Below are 22,842 nucleotides of genomic sequence, written 5' to 3' on the forward strand. Positions count from 1 at the left end.
AAAGTCTATAGCAATATCTAATAAATTGATACCAGTACAATTATCTTTTTTATTTTTTTTTGTTGTATATACAAGGATGTAGCTAAGACTTGGAGTTAGGGGAATAACTTTGCTGATAGTTATGTTAGCTTAGTCATTAAGAGTTTTTTTTTTTTTTTTTTTTTTTTTTTTTGATGCGTGTGTCTGTTGCTAAGTAGTATAAATTATTTTGTTTTAAATTTTTTAAGGGGATTGTTTGTTTGGTAAAATTGGTTGATTGGAGTTTTTTTTTTTTTTTTTTAGCTTCACAATTGATAATTTTTGTTGTTAGGCTAACTTTTTTGGACTTATATATTTTGTTTTAGATTTTAGATCTATGATTTTTTTTTTTTTTTTTTTAACAAATTGCTAAAGTGATAAATGGTTATTGATATGTAAATAAGCAATGTTAGTGGTGGATCCAGACGTTAATCAATAAGAATTTACTACTTCAACAGTTTGTAAAAATGTTGTAGAAATGTTTATGGATATAAAAATATTCTTAAAAGAATCAATGATATTGTTAAGAGGACAAAATTTAATTTTATAGAACAAAATTGCTAAAATTAGTACCTATGTATATAATATATACTAAAATTTTTATAATAAAAAAATTTTGTGGGACAAGTCAAAGACTGCCTCAGTACATGTGTAAGTATACATAATAAACAAACTATGAAAATATTATACTCATCCTAACCAAAAGCTTTAACAAGGATACAATTTAATTATGTCACAATCTTTTTCATAATTTGTGAAAGTCGAAAGTGACAACTCCATTATTTTTTTTTTTTTTCAAAATAGTCATTAAGAAACTTAAATTAAACAATATTTAATATAAAATACTATATATATATATATATATATATACATATCAGATTACAAATAGGAAAACACACATGCTAATACATGAAGTTTTATGATTTCTTTCTAAAAGATTTTATATTTTGAAATCGTTACACGAAAGTTTCATTACCAATACTATTAGTTACATCACTTTCAACTTGCACAACGAGAAAATCATTTATGCACTAATCTTCCATTTAATTACCAACATCCTACCTTAGTAGGTAACAACATGGTTATTAGGATTAGTGAGAGGGGTTAGGGAATTAAATTGATGATCGTAAGATTCTACATTGTGATTAAGAAAAAAAAATGTAATCATAATTCATAATATATGTTAAAAAAGCACTGAACAAAAGTAAATTTTTTTTTTTATATATAAATTACTTATTGTAAGGACACGATTTGTAACGACCCAAAATGATATTGGGTTCGCACGTAAAAAATGCCCAAACAATATCATTTGTAGAGCGTGAGTTTGAAAGGTTAAGCCTTGGTCACCGAACAGGGGTTTGTCGTGGTGTTCATATAGAGTTAAATCGTGTTCGCTCGAGGAGTCTTTCTCCTGGAGGTGGACTGGGAGGCTCTGGTTCTTGGCCATTTTTCCCAGCCCCTGTCTCTGGACTGCTTACTTCCCCTTTTATATTAGCTTGTATTTCTCATCCAACGTCCACGTGTAGGTTCGACTTTCCAGGACTGATACTTGTCCCATCAGCCCATACCCAGAGTGGTTGGGGGTGGTTGTAAAAGCTAAAGAGCATGGTTCTGTCAGGTGCAGAGTATTCAATGGCAGTAATGGCAGCTTTCCCTTTGTGCTTGGTTGCCATACTGTCCAGCGGCCCTTTCTCTATCAGCATAGATATTTTAGATTTTCCCCAAAACTGTCCCTATACCATTTTTGCTCTTTCTCTCAGGAGGGCCTCGGGGATGCCGAGGACAGAATCGTCCTCGGCTATGCCCCAGGATAACTTGGGCTTTTATTATACGTCCTCGGCTATATCCCTCCTCGGCTCGGGCCTCGAGCCCCAGTGCAAAAATGGGTTAGGGTCACAAATTATTGGGCCCCACAATAGCCCCTCAAAATCCTGCTGTCTGACCTCTTGGTCGGAGAGAAGAGTTTTGATAATGCCAAGACTTTATTACAGTTCGTTTAGCTCTGTCCGTCATTAATGTTGGTGTCTCTTCGTCCGCTTAGGAAATGCACCGGGTTTAAGAGACATTTTTCTAGATTTACACACGATGCGCTCCCACCGTTTCAGTGTTCGAGGCGCGTCTTTAATAAATTTCCTTTACGAGGTCAATCAAATCTGACAGTTATAGATGATATTGGGGAGTTGAACAAACACTATATCGTTTACAGCTCTTCTTGGAAATCTATACGGATTAAATGACACTGATCTTACCTTCCATATAAGAAGCTAGATGAGAGGGTACTTCCTTTGCATAAAGACCCTTTAACCTTTTTAAAGCCTCAAACCTCAAGCTGCTCTCAAAGCTTTCCTTATCAGCACAGTCAAATCCTATAGTGTGTTATGTCTGAGGTAGAAACGGGGGTGAAGAGACCACATCCCTTCCAAAAGCATCGTGTCCTTCCGAAGTTTAAGATGGCTCGGTCAGGGCAGGGTTGGCAGAGACTCAAGATATTTCTCATCCTCCTTCAGCCAAAATCTGAAGCAGGAGCTAATCGAGTCAATTTTTTGATGCAATCGAGCTGGGGTTGCTCATTATCAGTACCATCCGCTCTCCTATGAGCATAGCTAATATGGCACCAGCGTGTTAGGAGTCAGGGCTGATGCAGGGACTAAGTATCCCTGCTTCCTCCTCTCTACCTTCACTGGTGTCTTCTTTTGCCTCCCTTTCTTCTTCTTTCTCATCACCAGATCCATCCTGGTGCTTTTTCTTCTTCCTCTTCTTTTCCTCATCCATCAAAGGAGGTCCTCCTCTCAATATGGGTGCTACTGGGGCAGAATTTGGAAAGACTTCGGAACAGAGCTTAAAAAGACTTCTAGTCGTTTGTCTGTTTGTTGTTGTTGTTTGTTTGTTTTTTTTTGCAATTCGTTTTCCGTATAGGCTTGTTTAAGCCCTTCATTGTATACTGTAATACCTCTTTATATTAATAAAAGTCAACATTACTTTATTTTGTATATTCTACCTCTACTTTCTGAAATGGTTATCCCGTGAATAGACATACTACCACATGACTTCCTCTTTTTTTTTCTTTTTTCTTTTTTTCTTTTTTTTTCTTTTTTTTTTTTTTTTTTTTCTATATATATATTCTGAACGGTGCTCAGGGCCGAAACCCCAGTTAATAAAAAGACCTTGCTCTGTGCTTATTGAAACTATTCGGCTCAATAATGCCGATTTGAACAAATGATATTTAGGGAAAAAACTTTTGTGCGAGAGAAAGATGTAATTCTGTACTTATCGGGTTATTCGGCTTGATAATGTCGTCCCCAAAACAGCCGAGATGACGGCTGAATGCTCGGTGCGGTGTAGGAGATAACCATCCCAGGATGGTTGGTTCAAAGTTGGACCGTCCATGTGGGCCGCCAAGTACTTAGAATGTTTCGCCGCCTTCCTAATGGCTTTTGTAGCCTTGGTCCTTTTTTGGTATCCAGTTTGTTTGCATCAATTCCCTTAGAGCTGAGGCTTGGAGGACAGATCGGGATCTTCCTGTAGGTCTGAGTAACCTAACACTTTTTTTAAGTAGTTGGTTTCCCCATAGGTTTGAGTCCGAGGACCATGCAATACCTTGGTTCTGTCCAAAACTTGATTTTTTAAGTAGTTGGTTTCCCCATAGGTTTGAGTCCGAGGATCATGCAATACCTTAGTTCTGTCAAAAACTTGATTTTTTAAGTAGTTGGTTTCCCCATATGTTTGAGTCCGAGGACCATGCAATACCTTGATTCTGTTCAAAACTTGAGTTTTTAAGTAGTTGGTTTCCCCATAGGTTTGAGTCCGAGGACCATGCAATACCTTGGTTCTGTCCAAAACTTGATTTTTAAGTAGTTGGGGGGATTAACCCCTCGGCTATGGCGTGGGACCTTGGTTTAGGGGGATTAGGTCCTCGGCCAAGCTCCTAGAACCGTCCGTACTGCTGACGCTACGAAGCGCAGCCCCTAGTGAAGAAACGTAACCCCTAGTGGAACTTTACGCTAGAACACTAGAACCGGCTGTTGGAAATGATGTGGGGGATTGTCTCAACCCACCACCTGTGCCAAGACACAAGCCCTTCCCACAGACGGCGCCAATTGTAAGGACACGATTTATAACGACCCAAAATGATATTAGGTTCGCACGTAAAAAAGGCCCAAACAATATCATTTGTAGAGCGTGGGTTTGAAAGGTTAGGCCTTGGTCACCGGACGGGGGTTTGTCGTGGTGTTCATATAGAGTTAAATCGTGTTCGCTCGAGGAGTCTTTCTCTTGGAGGCGGACTGGGAGGCTCTGGTTCTTGGCCATTTTTACCAACCCCTGTCCCTGGACTGCTTACTTCCCCTTTTATATTAGTTTGTATTCCTCATCCAACGTCCACGTGTAGGTTCGACTTTCCAGGACTGATACTTGTCCCATCAGCCCATACCCAGAGTGGTTGGGGGTGGTTGTAAAAGCTGAAGAGCATGGTTCTGTCAGGTGCAGAGTATTCAATGGCAGCTTTCCCTTTGTCCTTGGTCGCCATACTGTCCAGCGGCCCTTTCTCTATCAGCATAGATATTTTAGATTTTCCCCAAAACTGTTCCTATACCATTCTTCCCCTTTCTCTCAGGAGGGCCTCGGTGATGCCGAGGACAGAATCGTCCTTGGCTGTGCCCCAGGATAACTTGGGCTTTTATTATACGTCCTCGGCTATATCCCTCCTCGGCTCGGGCCTCGGGCCCCAGTGCAAAAATGGGCCAGGGTCACAAATTATTGGGCCCCACACTTATAAAAATACAATAATTATTATGTACCAAATTATAAAAAAGAAAATCCATCCATTTGGTCAATTCCCAATGTTACCCTATTTTCATTTCCCAATACAAATTTTGGATTGTTTTACTTAAGTACTTTAATAAGATATAAAAGGGGGTTAAAATTTAAAACAAATAAATAAATAAAATAAGAAGAAGAAGAAGAAGAAGAAGAAGAAGAAAGAAGATAAATTCGTGTAGTTTTAGGATCTGTTTGGTTGGGGTGAAAACAAGGGAGATAGTAAATAGGGGAGAGAAAATGGTCTTTTAGGTTGTTTGGTTGAAATGAAAAATTGGAAAGATCTTGGTGGGTTCCAAGCACTTTCTTCCTGATTTAGGGTGAGTTTGGTTCAGTTTTTTGTAAAAGTGCATAATGAAAAAGTTGAGTTTTCAAAAAGTGCATAATAAAAAAGTGCATTTTCAAAAAGCTGAGTGTTTGGTAAAAGCTGTTAAAAAGTGCTTTTTGAAAAAGCTGAGTGTTTGGCTAGCACTTATAAAAGTGGCAGTTTGAGGGATAAATTACCAAAAAGGGCAATGTATATATAAGAGCATCTCTAGCAAGTTAGGCAAATTTTTGTACTGTTTGGACAACCAACAGTGACATTTACCTTTTGCCTACTCACTTTTTTAATCTGTATTTTTTAATCAAATTTATTCTTTTTTAATATTTATTTTTTCTTTTTCTATTCATTCTCAACAATTATATTTTTCAACAAAAAGTGTTACATCTACAATATTTTTTGCAATACTTTCACAAGAATCATAACAAAATCTTATATGGAAAGTTGTTACTAGTTCTAATTTGAACCCACCATTAAAATTATATTTTTACTCACCAATATTAGCTAATTACTTAAAATTTATTGTGAAAATATTGTGATAGTATTTTTAAATAGTGATTTCTAATTCTTTGCCTTTCTTTCATCCATACGTTTCCTCTTTCTTTCTTTTTTCCTCTTGCATTTTGTCCACCACACACGTATACCCATAGGATTCCATCATCTCTTTTTTTCCTTTACATTCCACTTGATTCCAGAGCCTTCCTTTCTCCTTATTTCTCCAACTCTCTCATTCTCTGCTCTTTTTTTTTTTTTTTTTCTTTTTCTACTTGATTCCATAAATTGTCTAGCTCTCTCTGTGATACTTGATTCCATAATCTTGCTTGCCATTTGGTGTCACTATCTTCAAACACACACAGACAAGCATGGAGAGAAAGGAGAAATCGTCTTTGCTCCACCACACCGCCACCGCTCCTCCTCCTCCTCACTGCGGAGTGCATGCAACCAAGGGTCATATCAGTTTCTATTTTTTTTTCCTTGTTCTTGATTAGTTGTTGTTTCTGATTTTAGATTTGTCAAATCGGCTTCTATTTTTTTTTTCTTGATCATTTATTGTTGTTCTAATTTTTTTTTTTTTTTTCTGTTCTTGATCTGCTGTTGTAGTTTTGATTTAAGATTTGTTGTTTAAATTATATCAGTTTTATGAGAGCAAGATTTTTTTTGCTTTTATTGTTGTGGTTTGATTAATTTTAAGATTATGTTTTTGAGTTTGTATTTCGATTATGCTTGAGATGAGAGGCGTGAGAGTGAGCTTCAGGGCAAAGGGAGAGTAGAGAGATGAGATGAGAGGCGTGAGAGTGCTTCAGGCGTGAGAACTGATGACTTTTTATCAGGGTATTTTCGTAATTGACTATCCAGCCCAACGGATAGTTAAAATTTCCATGTGCGTTTTGGTTTATGGACCTCCTACGGTCCATAACATTTGCGCATTCTCAGCGCATTTTTTGCCTTGGCTCAAAATGCAACTTTTTCCAAAAAGTTGAGTTTTAGGCTGAGCCAAATGCACATTTGTCTCCAGCTTTTACGTTTCAGCTCCTAAAAGCTGAAACAAACGCACACTTAAAGAGAAAACTCGGTCAATTTTGCTACTACCATTCCATTTACTTTTCTACCCCTGGTTTGAAGCCATCACTAGTTGGGATTTTCTAGCTGAGATCATTAACTCATCCAGTCAGCCTCTTAGTTTGATCAGTTCTGGTCAATCTCGATTGAAGTAGCTTGTAAACATTTTTTTAACAAAATAGACGTTTTTCTTGTAGCAAAGTCAAAGATAAGGTTTTCTTGTTCCTCTTTTGTCCTCTTCCACTTATATAAATATAAGGACTAAGGCTGCTTTTTACCTCCTATTCAATCAAAACATGGAAGTCTGGTTCTTCATCGTCGTCTCTCTCTGTATCTCAGCCCTCCTCAAATCCCTCTTTTTCAACAAAGTCTCTGAAAATCATGGTAAGCTACCTCCAGGACCCTTACACATCCCAATACTCAGCAACTTCCTATGGCTCCGCAAACCCTTCTTCGAATTGGAACTCACCCTCCGCAAACTCCATGCCAAGTACGGACCCATCATCACCATTTGCATAGGCTTCAGCCCAGCTATCTTCGTTGCCAACTGCTCTCTCGCACACAAAGCTCTTATTCAAAAAAGTGCAGTTTTCGCTGACCGCCCAGCTCCTCCACCTACAGCCGTGATCGTATCTAGTAACAAACACAAGATCAACTCTGCTTCTTATGGTCCCACATGGCGACTCTTTCGTCGCAATCTCACTTCAGAGATTCTCCACCCTTCGCGCATGAAATCTTACTCTCACGCGCGCAAGTGGGTCTTGGATATTCTCCTCAATCGCCTTCGTCCCAACACTGAATCCGTTGTTAAAGACCATTTCCAATACTCCATGTTTTGTTTGTTGGTTCTTATGTGTTTTGGAGACAAACTCGGTGAAACCCAGATTAAGAAAATCGAAGAGGTTCAGCGTCGCTTGCTTTTGAGCTCTCGTCAGTTTGCTATACTCAATTTTTTCCCCAGAATTGGAAGGATTTTATTTCGTAAGCGTTGGGAAGAGTTGTTTCAACTTCGGAGAAACCAAGATGATGTGTTAATTCCTTTGATTAAAGCAAGGAGGAAAGTGAAGCAAGAAAGACAGAGTAAGATGAAAGAAGACAAAGAAAATGACGATGAGTTTGTTGTGTCGTGGACACGTTGTTGGATTTGGAGTTGCCAGAGGAAAAGAGGAAGCTTGAAGATAAGGAAATGGCTAATTTGTGTTCAGAGTTTCTAGACGCGGGTACGGATACTACGTCAACAGCATTGGAGTGGATTATGGCGAATATGGTGAAATACCCACAAATCCAAGAGAGGCTTTAAGTGGAGATTAAAGGGGTTGTTGGTGATGGAGAAAAGGAAGTGAAAGAAGAGGATTTGAATAAGATTCCTTATTATTGTTGACTGTTATTTAAAATCAGGTACCAAACAACCCCCAAGTATTATTCACATTTACTTTCTTCTTCGCAAAGGAAATGGTGTTGTAAATTGGTTAAGCATGCTTAGTTTTTATTTTTCAAGTCACCGTCAAGTGTGGTCAGAAGAACGTGCCTGTAAGATCAAGTGTTGAAGAACGTGCCTGTTTTTTTCTATAGTTGTTTTCAAAAGATGTGCCAGTTTAGAGTGATGTAATTGTATTCTTCCTATTTAAAATTTAAAATAAATTAATTAATCAGCTTGCTATGGTTAATGGTCTATACATTCCAGAAGTTAGCACAGGACAATAATTCTTTTCTATATACTTTGCTTTCTTAATGGCAAAGTTGTATATTGAAAAAGAAATTTAAAGAAGGCATCACTTCCTTCTCTCAAAAGGCCGCAAAATGTGACTTCAGACTTTAGAGATGCATGGTTTTCCACTAGTTGAGAACTAGTTGGTACCTGGGATTTTCTAGCAAGAAAATCTAGTACCACAACTTTTCCACAAATGTGATGTTGCAAACTGGGAGTGAAGGGGAATAATTAGTTGTAAACAAAAAAAGTTGTGGTCCTATAATCATTCTTTCCTAGCTAAGGTCTTCAAGTCAACCTCCTAGCTGAGGTCTTCAACTCAACCTCTTCGTTTGATCTTGTGAAAGTTCTGGTCAATCTCAATTGAAGCAGTTTGTCTTAAACTAAGCTAGTTCCCAGCTGTGCCCCTAAGTTGAAGAAGCCCAAGCAATCCGTTCAAGACAGTTAAGCTTGAGTAGTTGTGAGTTTGAGGGCAGATGGGCTATTTTGAACAAGTCTCATGGTCAGTTTGCCTTACATGTGGAGTCTTCAAGGTCAAGGCCATATAGGCTGTTTTTAATTCTTGTGTTGGTTCAATATATACCCAATGTTTAGTCAAAATAAATAAAACAAATGCAAGAAAAAATTTATCAATATTTCTATATGTTAAGACCACTGGAAGTTCTTCTAATCAAGTAACTTGTCAAGTTGTAAAGGACAAAGTTAGTTCAAATCACTTCATGGACAACATTTTGGCACCTCGGGAGATGGAGAGAGAAAGACTGAAGTGTTCGAATGAGGAAGAGGATACCCTTGCTCGCAGTACCAAGAAGTTCAAGGATAGCCATCATGCCCATGAAATGAATGAGATTGGAAAAGGAAACAAAGTGGAGAGCTATAAGGATAAATTGTTGGGGGCAATTCCTGGAGCCTTTGCAGAAGCATTTGGTTTTGATTGTTCAATGCAAGAGGACTTGGAATTTGATAATGAAGAGGAAAACGAGCAGGATGGCAACATTAGAATTGGTTTTTCCAAGGAAGAGAAGATACGTATGAGGGCTCCATGGCAAAAAGCTCTTATCATCAAAACTTTTGGGAAGAGAATGGCTTTTTCCTTCCTTGTTGAGAGGGTGCGAAAAATGTGGAACTCGAGTGGTGGCATGGATTGCATAGACTTGGGTTATGATTATTATCTTGTAAAATTTGAATTAGTGGAGGATGTGGACTCTATACTTACAGGTGGTCCTTGGTTCATTGGCCAGCATTTTCTTGCCATCAGGCAATGGGAGCCAGGGTTCAAAGCTTCCACAGCAACCCTCTCATCGGTAGCTGTTTGGATAAGATTACCAGAGTTACCTATGGAGTTTTATGAGCCTAATGCTCTTAAGAAAATTGGGAGAGCCATTGGCCCAGTTCTTAGGATCAATTATCACATAGCTAATAAGGAACGGGGAAGGTTTGCTAGGCTATGTATTCAAGTAAATTTGGATAAGCCATTGGTAAGGAAAATTTATCTTGGCAAGATTGAACAGTGTGTGTTGTATGAAGGTATAAATGCCCTCTGTTTTTCGTATGGTAGGATCGGGCATAAAGTAGAAGCATGCCCGTTTATAGTTAGAGAGCAACCTAAGGAGCAGAGTACGGAGCGAAATGAGGGGCAAACGGAGACGCAAAGAACCCAAGGGGAAGATGGGATGAAGGAAAAGGAAAAATTCTAGGAAGATTATGGTGAATGGATAGTTGTTAGCAGGAAAAAAGTGAACAGCAAAACAAAGTATGTTCAGCGCTCTCCGGTGATAAAGCAAACGGACGAGGAACCACTGACACAGATGTCATTAGCTACCACAGCTAAGCCTAGTGTGGCAGGGCAGAATAGTAAGAGTGGAAAAAGGAAAGCTTCGCACACACAAAGTGTTGTGTCACAAAGGGAGACCAATGTGATGGCAATGTCAAGTCTCAGCAAACCAAAGCTTGGGAAGAGTGCGAAGGACAAGGGCATGCGCTCCAAATTGAACCAGAAAGCAACTAATTTAGTTGGCTTGCAATCTAATGAGGTGGGCCCGAGCTATAAGGGTGGGTTATTTGTTTTTGGGTCTGAAACACAGCAAGGCCCATTTTGCCTTTCAAGCTCATATAATTCAAAAATCCAACCAAAAGAGAAACCCATCTCAACGTAGAAAGATAGCTCTGTATCTGAGCATTCTAGCAGCAACGATGGAGGTCAAAGAGAAGTGGGTGATTTGCTACAAAGGAAAAGTGATTACGGTGAGCGAAGAAACAATACATTGGATAAAACAAGATCCAACAGAAGTGTGGGGCTGGTTCGAGACCGATCTGATGGTGGCGTGGAAGAATCTGTTCCCGTTAACAGAGAGAAGCAAGCAACTGGGTTATTTGCCGATGAAAGACGACGCTTGGATCATGACTCTGAACCCGTGGTGGAGGTTCTTGACGGACCGACCGCCAGTTCCGGTGCCTCTGGAGACAAGCTCAGGGCCATTAGCCACAGAATCCGTCATGCGGAACTCGGAAAAATTCTTATCAGAGGCGGAAGCGAGGTGGACAGAACCAAGGATCACAGTAAGGAAGGTTTTGCAAACCAATCCGGTGGAATGCTCGTTGATGGGCAATCTGCACGGAGTGAAGATAATTCAGTTTGCCGAGCCATAGATGAATGGCACGATCCTAATCAAGGTAACACAGGAAGAGTTGGGGATAATCAAGCATTTGGTGACTCTATTCTGGGGGATATGGGAGTCGAGGAAGGAGTTGTTGGAGGTATGGAGGTTGAGAGACACTGAAGATTCTTCTTCTCTGTTTGGTTTCGATGCTTCCTCTTCTACATATAAAATTATGAATATACTGATTTGGAACTACAGGGATGCTATGAAACCCCAATTCAGAAAGACGGTTATGGACTTGGTCGATTGGCATTCACTGATTCTCATGGTGATTACAGAAACTAGATTGAGTAGTGCAAGAGCTGATGAAATTATTGAAGCTCTCCCGTTTGATGGGTATGCGGTGGCGGATACAATTGGGTTTGCAGGAGGAATCTGGATGCTCTGGAGATCAGATTTAGTTCATGTTGATGTCCTGGCAGCTACGGAGCAGGAGATTCATGCGATGATTCGGGTAAGATCTCAGTCTTTTAACTAGTTAATTAGTGCTATTTATGCAAGTCCTAGATTTGAGGAACGATGCATGTTGTGGAATAATCTTAGGATGCTAGCTAATATGCATGATCTGCCTTGGGCCCTCATGGGCGATTTTAATAAGTTCTATCTGCTGATGAGAAGTATGGGGGGAATCCTATTTGCCAAAGAAGGGTTAGAGCTATTAAGGAATGTATGGATGATTGCAGTATGATGGATCTTGGGTTTACAGGTCCAAAATATACTTGGACTAATAAGAGGGAGCTGGGTAATTTAATCCAATGTAGACTAGACAGATGCTGGGTTAATTCGAGTTGGAAAGAATTTTATCCGAAAGCTAATGTAACACATTTAGCTAGAATCAACTCAGACCACTGCCCCCTTTTATTGAACTTGTATCCTTTTTTGGGTTCTAATACTGACAGGCCATTTAGATTTCAGACTATTTGGCTGAGTCATAGTGATTTTCTGGTTGTTGTGAGAGATGCTTGGGCTAGAAGGGAGGGCAATCTAGCTGAGGCTATTTCTAACTTCAAGACCAAAGCTCAAAGATGGAACAGAGAAGTCTTTGGAAATGTTTTCTTAAGAAAGAAGAAGATTTTGGCTAGGCTGTTGGGTACTCAAAGAGCGTTAGCTGTCTGCCCAAATAGCTTTTTGATCAATCTCCAAAAGCAATTGACTGAGGAGTATAATTTAGTTCTCCAAATTGAAGAAGAGCTGTGGGCTATGAAATCCAGAACTAATTGGATTATTGCAGGGGAGAGAAACACTTCGTACTTTCATATCTCTGCCCTCAATAAGAGAAGCAAGAATAGAATCACATGTGTTCAAAATAATGAGGGCAAATGGTGTCACAATGTTGAGGAAGTTAAAGAGATTTTTAACTCAAGCTTCAAGAAGCTGTATAAGACAGAACAAGTTTTTTGCCCTGTTACCCCTCAATGGAGTTTGAATTGGTGTGCTAAGCTTAGTCTAGAGGAAGCTGGTAGCATGATCAATATTCCATCTGATGGGGAAATTTGGAATGCCCTCAAATCTATGAAGCCTTACAAAGCTCCAGGTGTTGACGGGCTACATGCTGGTTTTTTCCAAAGATTTTGGCTAGTGGTGGGTGATTCGGTGAAGAGGGAGGTCAAGGAGGTGTTTCTTAGACAAAAGGTTCTAGAGTATCTTAATCAAACCCTTATTGCCCTTATCCCTAAACAACCCGGTCTTGAAACTGTCAGTCATTATAGGCCCATAAGTTTATGCAACACGATTTACAAGATTATTTCAAAAATTATTGTTTTGAGGCTTCGTCATTTGCTGCCATCTTTAATTTCCCCAATGCAGACAGCTTTCCTTGAAGGGAGAAGGGGCACAAATAATGTCATAATCGCCCAAGAACTAATTTACTCCCTTAAGAAGAGGAAGGGGAGAACAGGGGTTATGGTTATAAAAGTTGACCTTGAAAAGGCATACAATCGCTTAAAGTGGTCTTTTATCAAAATGGTGCTTGAGCATTTTGGGTTTCTGGAGAGTATGATAAAGTTGATCATGAGCTGCGTGTCTACCACTAACACAACCCTATTGTTCAATATAAGTAAGCTGGATTCTTTTCAACCCTCAAGAGGAATAAGACAGGGAGATCCTATATCTCCCTATTTATTTCTTCTGTGCATGGAATTCCTTGGAGCCCATATCACTAGTATGTGTGAAGTTAAGAGATGGGACAAGGTTAGGGCATCTAGAAGTGGGCCAAGCTTTTCCCATGTGTTTTTTGCAGACGACTTGATGCTTTTTGCTAAGGCAGACAGAAAAAGTTGTGAAGCTATTATCGAAGTTTTGGATAATTTCTGCAACCTTGCTGGGCAAAAAGTTAATCTTGCCAAATCGAAGATTCTGTTTTCTCCTAATGTATCTTGTAGGAGGAGGAGAGGCATCTGTAGAAGGTTGGGGATTGCCGAAACCAACAACTTAGGTAAATACCTTGGTTTTCCCATCATTCACCAAGGTAGAGTGGGGAATACGTATAACTTTGTGATTAAACCCTTTGGTGCAGGTTAGGGCAATCTATTTGGTGCTTGTTAAAGTTGCTGCAGCTCCTGTAGCAGAGTACTATATGCAGTGCCAATCTCTTCCTGTTAAGGTTTGTGACCAAGTAGATAAACTAATAAGGGATTTTTTATGGGGTTCAACTAAAGAAAAAAGAAGGCTGCATTTGGTTGGATGGGATAAGGTGACACTTCCTAAAGAACTTGGTGGTTTGGGGCTGCATAAGATGAAGGACAGAAATAATGCGTTGTTAGCTAAGCTTTGTTGGAGTTTAGCGTGTGAAAAGGAGGCTCCTTGGGCAAAAATGCTCACAGCCAAGTACCTTTCCCCCAGGGGAATGACTGAAGAAGGGAAAAAACTCCCCTGTTCTAGCTGTTGGGCAGCGTGTAAGAAGGGTGGCCCAGTTTATGTTAAGGGGCTTAAATGGTCTGTGAAAAATGGTGAGACAATGAAGGTTTAGGCTGATTTTTGGCTTCCAACGGGCATGTTGAGATCTTTTATTGAAGGGCCTTTGAACCGTAATGAAGATTCTATTACTGTGAAACAATGTTTTGATCATAACTATGAATGGCAAGCCCACTGCCTATCCTTTGTTCTGCCTGATCATATTCTCAATGCCATTAAAGCAATACCGTTGTCTTGCAATCAGGAGGCAGAGGATACTCTCCAATGGGCTTTCTCCAAGAATGGTTTTTTTCTCATTGAAATCTGCCTATCTTTTGGCAAGGGGTTTAAACCCTTTGAACCTTGATTCTATTTCGGTGGCTTGGGTGTGGAAGGTTGAAACTTTTCCTAAGGTTCAATTGTTCCTTTGGCTGTGTCTTCATAACAGTGTGCCTACCGGGGAAGTATTGGGTTCAAGGGGTTTAAGTCTTGATCCCATATGTAGTTTATGTAATAAAAGTTTTGAAACAATTGACCATCTATTAAGGGGCTGTGAGTATGCTTGGTTTTTTTGGCAGCAGCAACTTCAATTCCCGAATTGTATGAGGGAAACCTTTAACTTGCCGATTAGTGAATGGCTTGAAGCCAGCTGTAAATCTGATATCAAATCTAGGTGGATGGGCATTCCGTGGAAGATTTTGTTTCCCATGGGAGTGTGGAACTTATGGCTTCATAGAAATAATGTTATCTTTAGGACAGACAAGGTGGATCGGTCATGCTTCAAGAAAAGCATTAAAGATGGTGCTGAATATTTCTTTGTTGGGTTGAATGTTAAGATGCCTAAAGCTAAAGCTGTTATTGCAGTAGGGTGGGATAAGCCTCCAATGGGATGGGCAAAGCTTAACTCAGATGGGTCTGCTCTTGGTTCCACTGGGCGTGCAGGTGGTGGCGGCATTATCAGGGACCATGATGGGCATTGGTTGAAAGGCTATGCAAGGTCTCTTGGGTGCACCAACAGTTGTATGGCAGAGCTGTGGGCCTTAAGGGATGGCCTTCTAATAGCTAAGGAGATGGGGATAAATAACCTCATCATTGAGTTGGATGCTTTAAGTGTTGTTTTACTTATGAATAACAATACTGCCAATTTGTTAATGCAGTCATTGCTTACTGATTGTAGGAACCTGGTGAGAGAGATTCCCAACAAGCAGATAGTTCACATCTATAGGGAGGTCAACCAATGTGCTGATGCGTTGGCCAAACTTGATGCCAGTAGCTTAGACTCTTTTGTTTTTTTTTGTACCCGTCGCTTGTGGTGGAAAGTATTCTAACGGCTGATAAAGCTTGCTTACGTTGTAATAAACTTATTAATTCCTAAGTTTAATGATATTCCTCTGTTGACAAAAAAAAAAAAAAAAATCAAGTAACTTGTCAATCAACAGTAATATGTTACAATCAACTGAAGTTGGCATTGTCCTTGTGGACCGCCAAAAAGTTGTTCCATTGAAACCAATTTTAGCTGCAAAGCAATAGGCAATTGCGGTTTGCTACATATTTGTGAGCCTGCTGCTACCTTTTGTCCTCAGGGAGAGTCGAGAATGTACACCTCTTGTTCCAAGCAAAGGAACAGGATATTCATATAATTGAAGTCACACGCCTTGAAACATATCAAAAATATTACATCTACTCATTCATCATACAAATACAAATTATCTTACAAGTTCCAATTTCATGCCTCTGGGAAACGGAAAATTAATATATGATTTCTTACTAAGGGAAAGAACCACATTATGGTTTCTTTATTTAGTTAGTTGTTTAGCCTCCTAGTCTTGCAACAAGAATGAAAGGCAAGTACCGTCTCTCTGAAGAACAACGCCAGTAGGTCAAACTCAGAAATTACATACTTTATTCTTTATAAATAGCTTCCTTCAGTTACACATGAGATGCAGTAATAACACTGTCCATGGTTAATAATAAGTCAAGGAAAAGTACTTCACCATTCCACCTATGCAGAAAATAAACAATTACCGACTCCAACTTCCATAATACTTCACCAATACAATGAAAGGTACAGCCATAAGCAAAAGAAGGGCTAAGACCCAAACTAAAACAGGATACAAAAGCAGAGATAGTCATGGCCAGGCTATTCTAGAAAAGATTTCGAAGCTTTTTTCTCACTATCATAAATTCCAGCTGGAACGGCTTGTCAATCTTGTTAGCAAAGAACTGGCACATACTGCCAAGACAATGAATGCCCTTCAACAATGCGACCTCTTTCCAGTGATTGACTTTATTTTTCAACGGTTGCTTGCAGAACAGCTCACTACTAGTCTAATTTAAGATCTTCAAATCTCTATTTACCAGTATGTAGAGGGCTCTCAGGAAGCTAACAAAATTGCAGTAGTTTTTGTTTGGCATTCCCAACAGAAACATCCTGCTTGTATTCTGTTCCTAATTTTATATTTACAGATGAACGCAGATCCTATTCATTTAGTCTTCCTGTTTCCAGCAGCACCCACCAAAATCATTGTTTGCCAGCACTATCCAACTTCCAAGGCATAGGAGTCCTTAATTCTGATAATAATTCAGCAAACAAGTCACATTCAGTATAATGAGAAATCTGCTCAGCATCTCTGCACAACAGTGGCTGACATAAGTTTTACTCAAATGAAGCTTCAGAACACAAACTGCACTCTTGCCCTTTTTCTTACTACTAGTAAAGGAATATAGCTCACTTTTTTTTATTTGGTTAAATAGGAATATAGCTCACTAGCTAGGATTATGTTAAAGAAATTAATCTATTGTGTATAAAGGCATTTAGAATAGGAGTGAGCAACCAGCAGGTCAAGCTTTGATTTACGCTTGTTGACGAGAACTTTAGTAGCAACTCTATAGACCACATTGCAAAGACTAATGGAGTGTGGGCTAAGTAAATCCATGGATAGCCTTGGATCTATTGAAAATACCAGTGTAAGTGAAGACCCTATTAAAAAGGATGATGTCTAAATTTGCAGGTGTTTTAGGGGAGTTTTTTTTGGGGGGAATCAAAGCAATAAAAGTGGAATTGAATTCCTGTAAGAGAAAACCGGGAGTGAAGAAAAGAGAGAGTGACAGAGAGTAAAGAGCTACCTGTGATGCTTGGCATTCTCTGATAAAGGATGGCAGAAAAAAGCCATTTGGCCCCGGTGATTTGAGAGGATTCATTTGAAAGAGGACCAGTAAACTCAGCATCAAAGCAGTTCCTCTGCAACTGATTAAGCAGTGGAAGATTGTTGTAAAATATTATTAACTGTGTATCTGAAAACTACAGGAGACACATCACTGCTCGCTCTTTAACAACTCTCCTTTTCTAGGAGGCAAAGTCATTCTCGCACAGTTTCCACCATCATATATAGCTACGTGAAACATTTCCAATGTAGCTTTGCAACTTTTGATCATAATCTGCAACATCTAGCCATAATTATTTTCTTTGAAAGTAACATCTAGCCATAATAAAATAATAAAAAATGTCTAAATAATTCCACAATGATTTTTTTTTTTTTTTATAAGAAATAAACCCACTATGCTAACAACCAATTCCAAAAGCTTACAGAGGACAACAATTACCTCAACTCTTTCGTCTTTCTTATTTTCCTTAATCTTTTCAACAACAAAAAAAAAATTCATTCTTCAGAAGTCCCCTCTCTTTTGCCAAAAGCAACTTCTAATATCTCACTCCATGACAATGACATTAACCAGTTAATGCCAACTTACACTTCAGAGTCACTGGTGACTGCTATGAGGATCTGGATACATGGTCTGCAATTGAAATTCAAATGATCAATTGGTGCCCCACAACATCTACATAATGCAGCAGTCAAAAGGCCTGAAAAAACATTAAACAGGTAGCCATCTGTAATATAAAGATAGGGGGGAGGAGACAGGTTCTCTCCTTCCAATTATTTCTCTTGTAAATTGATTAAGTAATAATATACGCATCACTTATTGAGACCAAAAGAAAATTGAAAATTATCTAGCTACTAATGCTCTTATGGATTATTGTATTAATTTTTCATTCTCCTTAATGTTGAACAATTACTTTAGATAGCAATCATCTAATGGATCTGAGATGAGAAAAGTTTTGTAGCATAATCCTAACAACTAACAAGTGAGCAATCATTTAGGGTAAGCTACACATGTAAATGGTGAGTCATGAACCCAAAACCTCACTCTTGAACTTACTCTAACAAGGGGAGTAATGCCATTTGAGCTAGAGCTCATTAGCAAGTTCTTTTTTATGATTTCTACCTTTCTATTTTTTTGGTCAAGCTTTTATAATATCACAACAGGGCATGGCATATACATACATACATACATACATACATACATATATATATGTCGTGTGCAAACTATCTTAACTAAAAAATAAAGAAAAATGGCATATTTAACGCTAGATCCATAAACAACCCTCTTTAAATGTCTTCAAGAAAATTTTAGTGAATTTTCTATTTCTCTAAGTTAAGGCATAGAATTCATTCTCTGGTGCTGTTTTAGTTGTCCTAATACTCAATATAATACAGGACTTCAGAAGCTAATGAAAATGTCAAGAAACCAATGAGAAAACCTTATTTATATGCAAAAACAATCTCAATTAATGATTAATTTAGCTGATTGAATGTCTATATACTTAGAGATAAGTCTTACAACTTGAGATAGCTGACCTATACAGCCAAGACCTCATTGCCATGATAAACACCAGTTCCAATGACAATAAAATCTTTAAAAGTAAATATACATATAAATTGAATAACATCCCTCGGCAGGTTTCCCTTTTTATTTGGACAGCGGTGTGGGGAAGATACTCACTGGTGACAATTTGAGGTAAGGTTATATTGTGGACTGGTGTTGCATGTGCCAATGTTATGAGGAAATGGTGGATCATTTATTGATTCACTGTGATGGGGCTTATCAATTGTGGAGCTTTGTTTTCTGATATTTTGGTGTTAGTGCTAGATCTGTTGATTGGATGGATGAATTGGTTGGGGAACACTCATTTGACATTTGGAATTTGATTCCTTTGTGTCTAGTTTGGTGCATTTGGAGGGAGCGCAACATTTGCACATTTGAGCATGTGGAGAGCTCGGGTGATCAGCTCCTTGCATCGTTTGTAGGCACTTCATATGATTGGTCTCAGATTTGGGAACTCAGTTCTAGTGACTCTCTCCCTAATTTTATTGATTCCTCCTATTCAAAAAGGGGATGACCCTTCCACTTCAACTTGAACAACTCAACAAACCTGAGCAAACCTAAACCTGCTTTTAGACTTCAAAGCCCAAATGAAGACCATGCTCAACTGACAGCCCTTAGAGTCGGGGTTGGGTCACCCTTTAACCTGACCCAAACTGCCCAAGCAGAAGGCCCACTTTGTTCAACACCAAAACCTCCTAGTTAGATAGTCCTAGCCATAGGAACTACTCTATTCCTTTGCCTCAGTGTTGGACATAGTTTAATTGCAGGCAAGTCAAAGAAAGCAGATGCAACTGCTGCTTTCTTTTATTGTTAATTTACACACTGACTCAGTGGGTTTTGAACCCATAACCCCATCATCCATCCTATTATTATGGAATGAGAAAGTGTCATTTGAGCTACAGCTCATTGGCCAAGTACAACCAATGCTTGCAGAGAGAACTTGACCAAACATATTCAGTTGTGGATCTTATCCAGTGGCCAGTGCACTACTTGTTCATTTTCAGATATTATTTTTCACGTGAACCACATGCAAAAAGGAATAAAGAAAAGTGAAGCTTACATGTATTCAGCACCTCAGAGTGTAGCCAATGATGTAACTGACAAAGTTCTGAACTTTCAGATCACCACTGTGTCTCCCCATTTGTTATCTATCATACAGATCCTATATAAAGGGAAATATATTCATCCTGTTGTAGTAATATCAAGGACTGTACTTCTGCATTCTCTTTCAATAAAAAGATCTGATTATATCTTGATTAACAGAATTTCTGCCTCCGCTAGCAATGTATTTTCTTCTGTATTGTACAGGTGACAGTTCCTGTGAAAATTTATTTCAACGACTCCAACAAGTCATGTAAACAATATTCCAATCACTTGTTATTGAACCCCATCTGCTTAAGCCACAAAAGTTCAAAGACCCAAAATGTGGACATTCAAATGCATCAGTTTTGCAGTTTTCCATAAATTTCACGCATCAACAAGTTGGAGTCATTAACAACGCGCCTGCTTTCATAAACAATATAACTGCATAATTCATGTCTTGGTGCTGGCCTGATTGTTCGTAATTGATACAGGGGATCCGTGATCACAGATTTTCTACACAACTCCCTGGCTGGCTGGACATGATTCCACCAAAAATCAGAGAGTGCTATTTTTAACACATGCCAGTACTCTACATCTCTATATAATCGGAATAGACTACTCCCTTTAGGAGTCCAAACATAGAAATCCATCCAATCCCTGTCCATTATTTCCATTAAACCCTGAGCTTGTGGAATGCAGTAAAGGGGGACTCGTGACCAGGGGACAGCTTTGCTCATATCTCCATTGAAAAATGGACACTTTATCTCCAGCACTCCTCGTGAAGGCAGCCCATAAACTAGCCTCTCAACTACACCATCTGGTGAACCTGCTAGCCAATCATCTTTTGGGTCCCTCTCACCATAAACCTGAAATTCAGGAAACAAAACAGTGTTTCCCGTTATAAGCTTGTATCTTTCAAGTGCTTCCTCTTCTTTAATATTACTCCAACAGGTAGCCAGGTTGCCTGAAAATGGCTCAATTGCCCCAATTTTCTCTAACCATAGTTGGGCTCTTCGTCGAGGCCAAAAACCAATAGCCCCAGCAAAAGTGCTTGCCGTCAATTTATGTTTCCTGAGTTCTTGCCAATTTTTGAACCAGTGCTGAAGACCACTTGATTGAAGAATAGAATTGGTTTCACCTGTTGCAAATTTTAGAGGGCGACCAGATTGCCTCAAAATTTTTCCATAGGAATGATTTGGAATTTGGACACTGTAGTTCCTACAATTGCCAGTATATCTAAAGAGCACACCAATGCTGTGGCTACTCTTGCACTTGTGATATGACAGCAGGACAAGAGGGAGGCAAGAAGCAAGTTCTTCACTGCCCAAGAAAAAAAAAATGTTAGTGGGAGCAAATAGAATAGAGTGGATACATTTTTTAAACAAGGGGCAATGTTCTAGATAGTAAAATGTTCGCAGCTCATGAACATGTAGAATTGAACTGGGTATTTACTTATATAATATGCTGGTCAACATAACACTATCACCATGACAAAAGCTAAACTCAGAGATCATTGAGCAATAACGACACCGCAAATGATCCCTTTCCTCCTCTGAGATAATGTATATATATTCAGTCAATAACTATATACCTCTAAATCAACGGGTATTAAAGAAAAATGTTTTTGAAATATGAAAATACTAACTTTTGCAGTTATCATGATTCATCAGTCATCACACTATAATAATAACAATAAACCATGGATACATGACCCCACTCGCCAGAGCCGTGAATCATGTAATTCAGGGAAACTCCCAGTGGGGATCGTCTTTCATTTCATTAAACATGATTTTTGTACTTCATTCTCAAAATAATAACTTTTGCTGTTATCATCACAAAATTTAAGAAAATGGGGGGGAAAATCAAGTTGATTTATTAAAAAAAACAATCAGCAGTAGCAACTAACAATAACAAGTGGTTATAACAGAACACTAGTAAAACTTTGCCCCAAGTTACAGCAATAACTCTTGATTTCTCAAACCTGTTGATTCCAATAAGTGCTGTTTGTAACCAACAAAAAACTGAAAGCAAATATTTCTAGCTAGCTTGAAGAGTGGAAGAATAGGAACACGGAGATAGAGGGTAGTGACTAACCGAGCAAGATTGTGAGGAGTCCGAAGCATAGGGACTCCGATTAAGCCCCTTTTAATTTAGTTTAATGTACTCTTTTATTCACCATCGCGCTCTCTCTCTCTCTCTCTCTCTCTCTCTCTCTCTGAAACCCTACTTGACTCGTACAGCAACCTCTGTGTTTTGACAGCCACACGTATTGAGAAATATGTGAGGGTTTAGAGAGGGTTTTACTGTCCAATTCAAAGCCCGGAATTAAGTCTTAGGCTTTAGATGCAACCCCGTTATAAACTGTTTTTTTTTTTTTTTTTGGAGAAGAACCCCGTTATATATATATATATATATATGGACATACTAGTCGCTAACCCGTGCGATGCACGGGATAGTTAAACAAAATTTATACACATTTACTTTTATTGGTACAATCATTTGAAAATAATTCTAACTAATACTCAAATGTAAGAGACACATTGACTTACTATTTAAAGTAGCCTTCTGAAAAATTTATACATATTTTGCAACTGAGCCTTAATTTCTCATCAACAATAAAAATATGGAAATTCAAAACATGGAAAGAAAATAAAAATTATAACAATTAATTCCATTATCTTTCATGCTATACTTTGTAATTGTACGGAATTAAGTCAACTCAATTTAAATAGTTATAATAAAATTGGCTTCTACTATTCTCTATTCTATAGTGATATGAACATATTGGATTTCTCAAACAATTACTGGTATTGCAATAAAATGATTTATTATTGAAAATAAGAAACAAAGAAAATCTGTCTATAGTTTAAGAAACACAATATACTAAAATTAAAGAGATAAAATTTTCGGAGGACAAAATATTATAGATAATTTTAGAAACAAATTATACACTTAAAAGGGTTAGTAATTTATAGCACTTACCCCCCACTATTAGTATACAAACACCAAATGCAATCATCGTAACCCTTTGAAAGAATCTTCCCCAATTAGACCATATT

The 22,842-nt window shown here is 38.5% G+C and overlaps 2 protein-coding genes and 1 pseudogene across 6 annotated transcripts; 2 read left to right on the forward strand and 1 right to left on the reverse strand.

The window, feature by feature from the left end:
* The first annotated feature begins 7,011 nt into the window (after positions 1-7,011).
* On the forward strand, positions 7,012-8,315 carry LOC115960717 (annotated as a pseudogene).
* Positions 8,316-9,142: 827 nt separating this feature from the next.
* Positions 9,143-10,120, forward strand: LOC115961370. The gene has a single exon (XM_031080362.1). The coding sequence runs from the start codon at positions 9,143-9,145 to the stop codon at positions 10,118-10,120; it is 978 nt and encodes a 325-aa protein (XP_030936222.1).
* A 5,546-nt stretch (positions 10,121-15,666) lies between these two features.
* Positions 15,667-22,092, reverse strand: LOC115962197. Of its 5 annotated transcripts, none has more exons than XM_031081093.1 (5): positions 21,878-22,092; positions 19,761-21,103; positions 17,726-17,837; positions 17,102-17,413; positions 15,667-16,605 (listed from the first exon to the last, which is right to left on the reverse strand). In XM_031081093.1, the coding sequence occupies exons 1-2, from the start codon at positions 21,904-21,906 to the stop codon at positions 20,143-20,145; spliced, it is 990 nt and encodes a 329-aa protein (XP_030936953.1). In that variant the 5' UTR covers positions 21,907-22,092; the 3' UTR covers positions 15,667-16,605; positions 17,102-17,413; positions 17,726-17,837; positions 19,761-20,142. The 5 variants fall into 5 exon arrangements, with proteins under 5 accessions (XP_030936953.1, XP_030936951.1, XP_030936950.1 ...); XM_031081091.1 differs by having other exon boundaries at positions 15,667-16,546; positions 17,579-17,837; XM_031081090.1 differs by having other exon boundaries at positions 17,579-17,837.
* Positions 22,093-22,842: the final 750 nt, after the last annotated feature.

Source organism: Quercus lobata, chromosome 9 (genome assembly GCF_001633185.2).
Source record: "Quercus lobata isolate SW786 chromosome 9, ValleyOak3.0 Primary Assembly, whole genome shotgun sequence".
Taxonomy (NCBI): domain Eukaryota; kingdom Viridiplantae; phylum Streptophyta; class Magnoliopsida; order Fagales; family Fagaceae; genus Quercus; species Quercus lobata.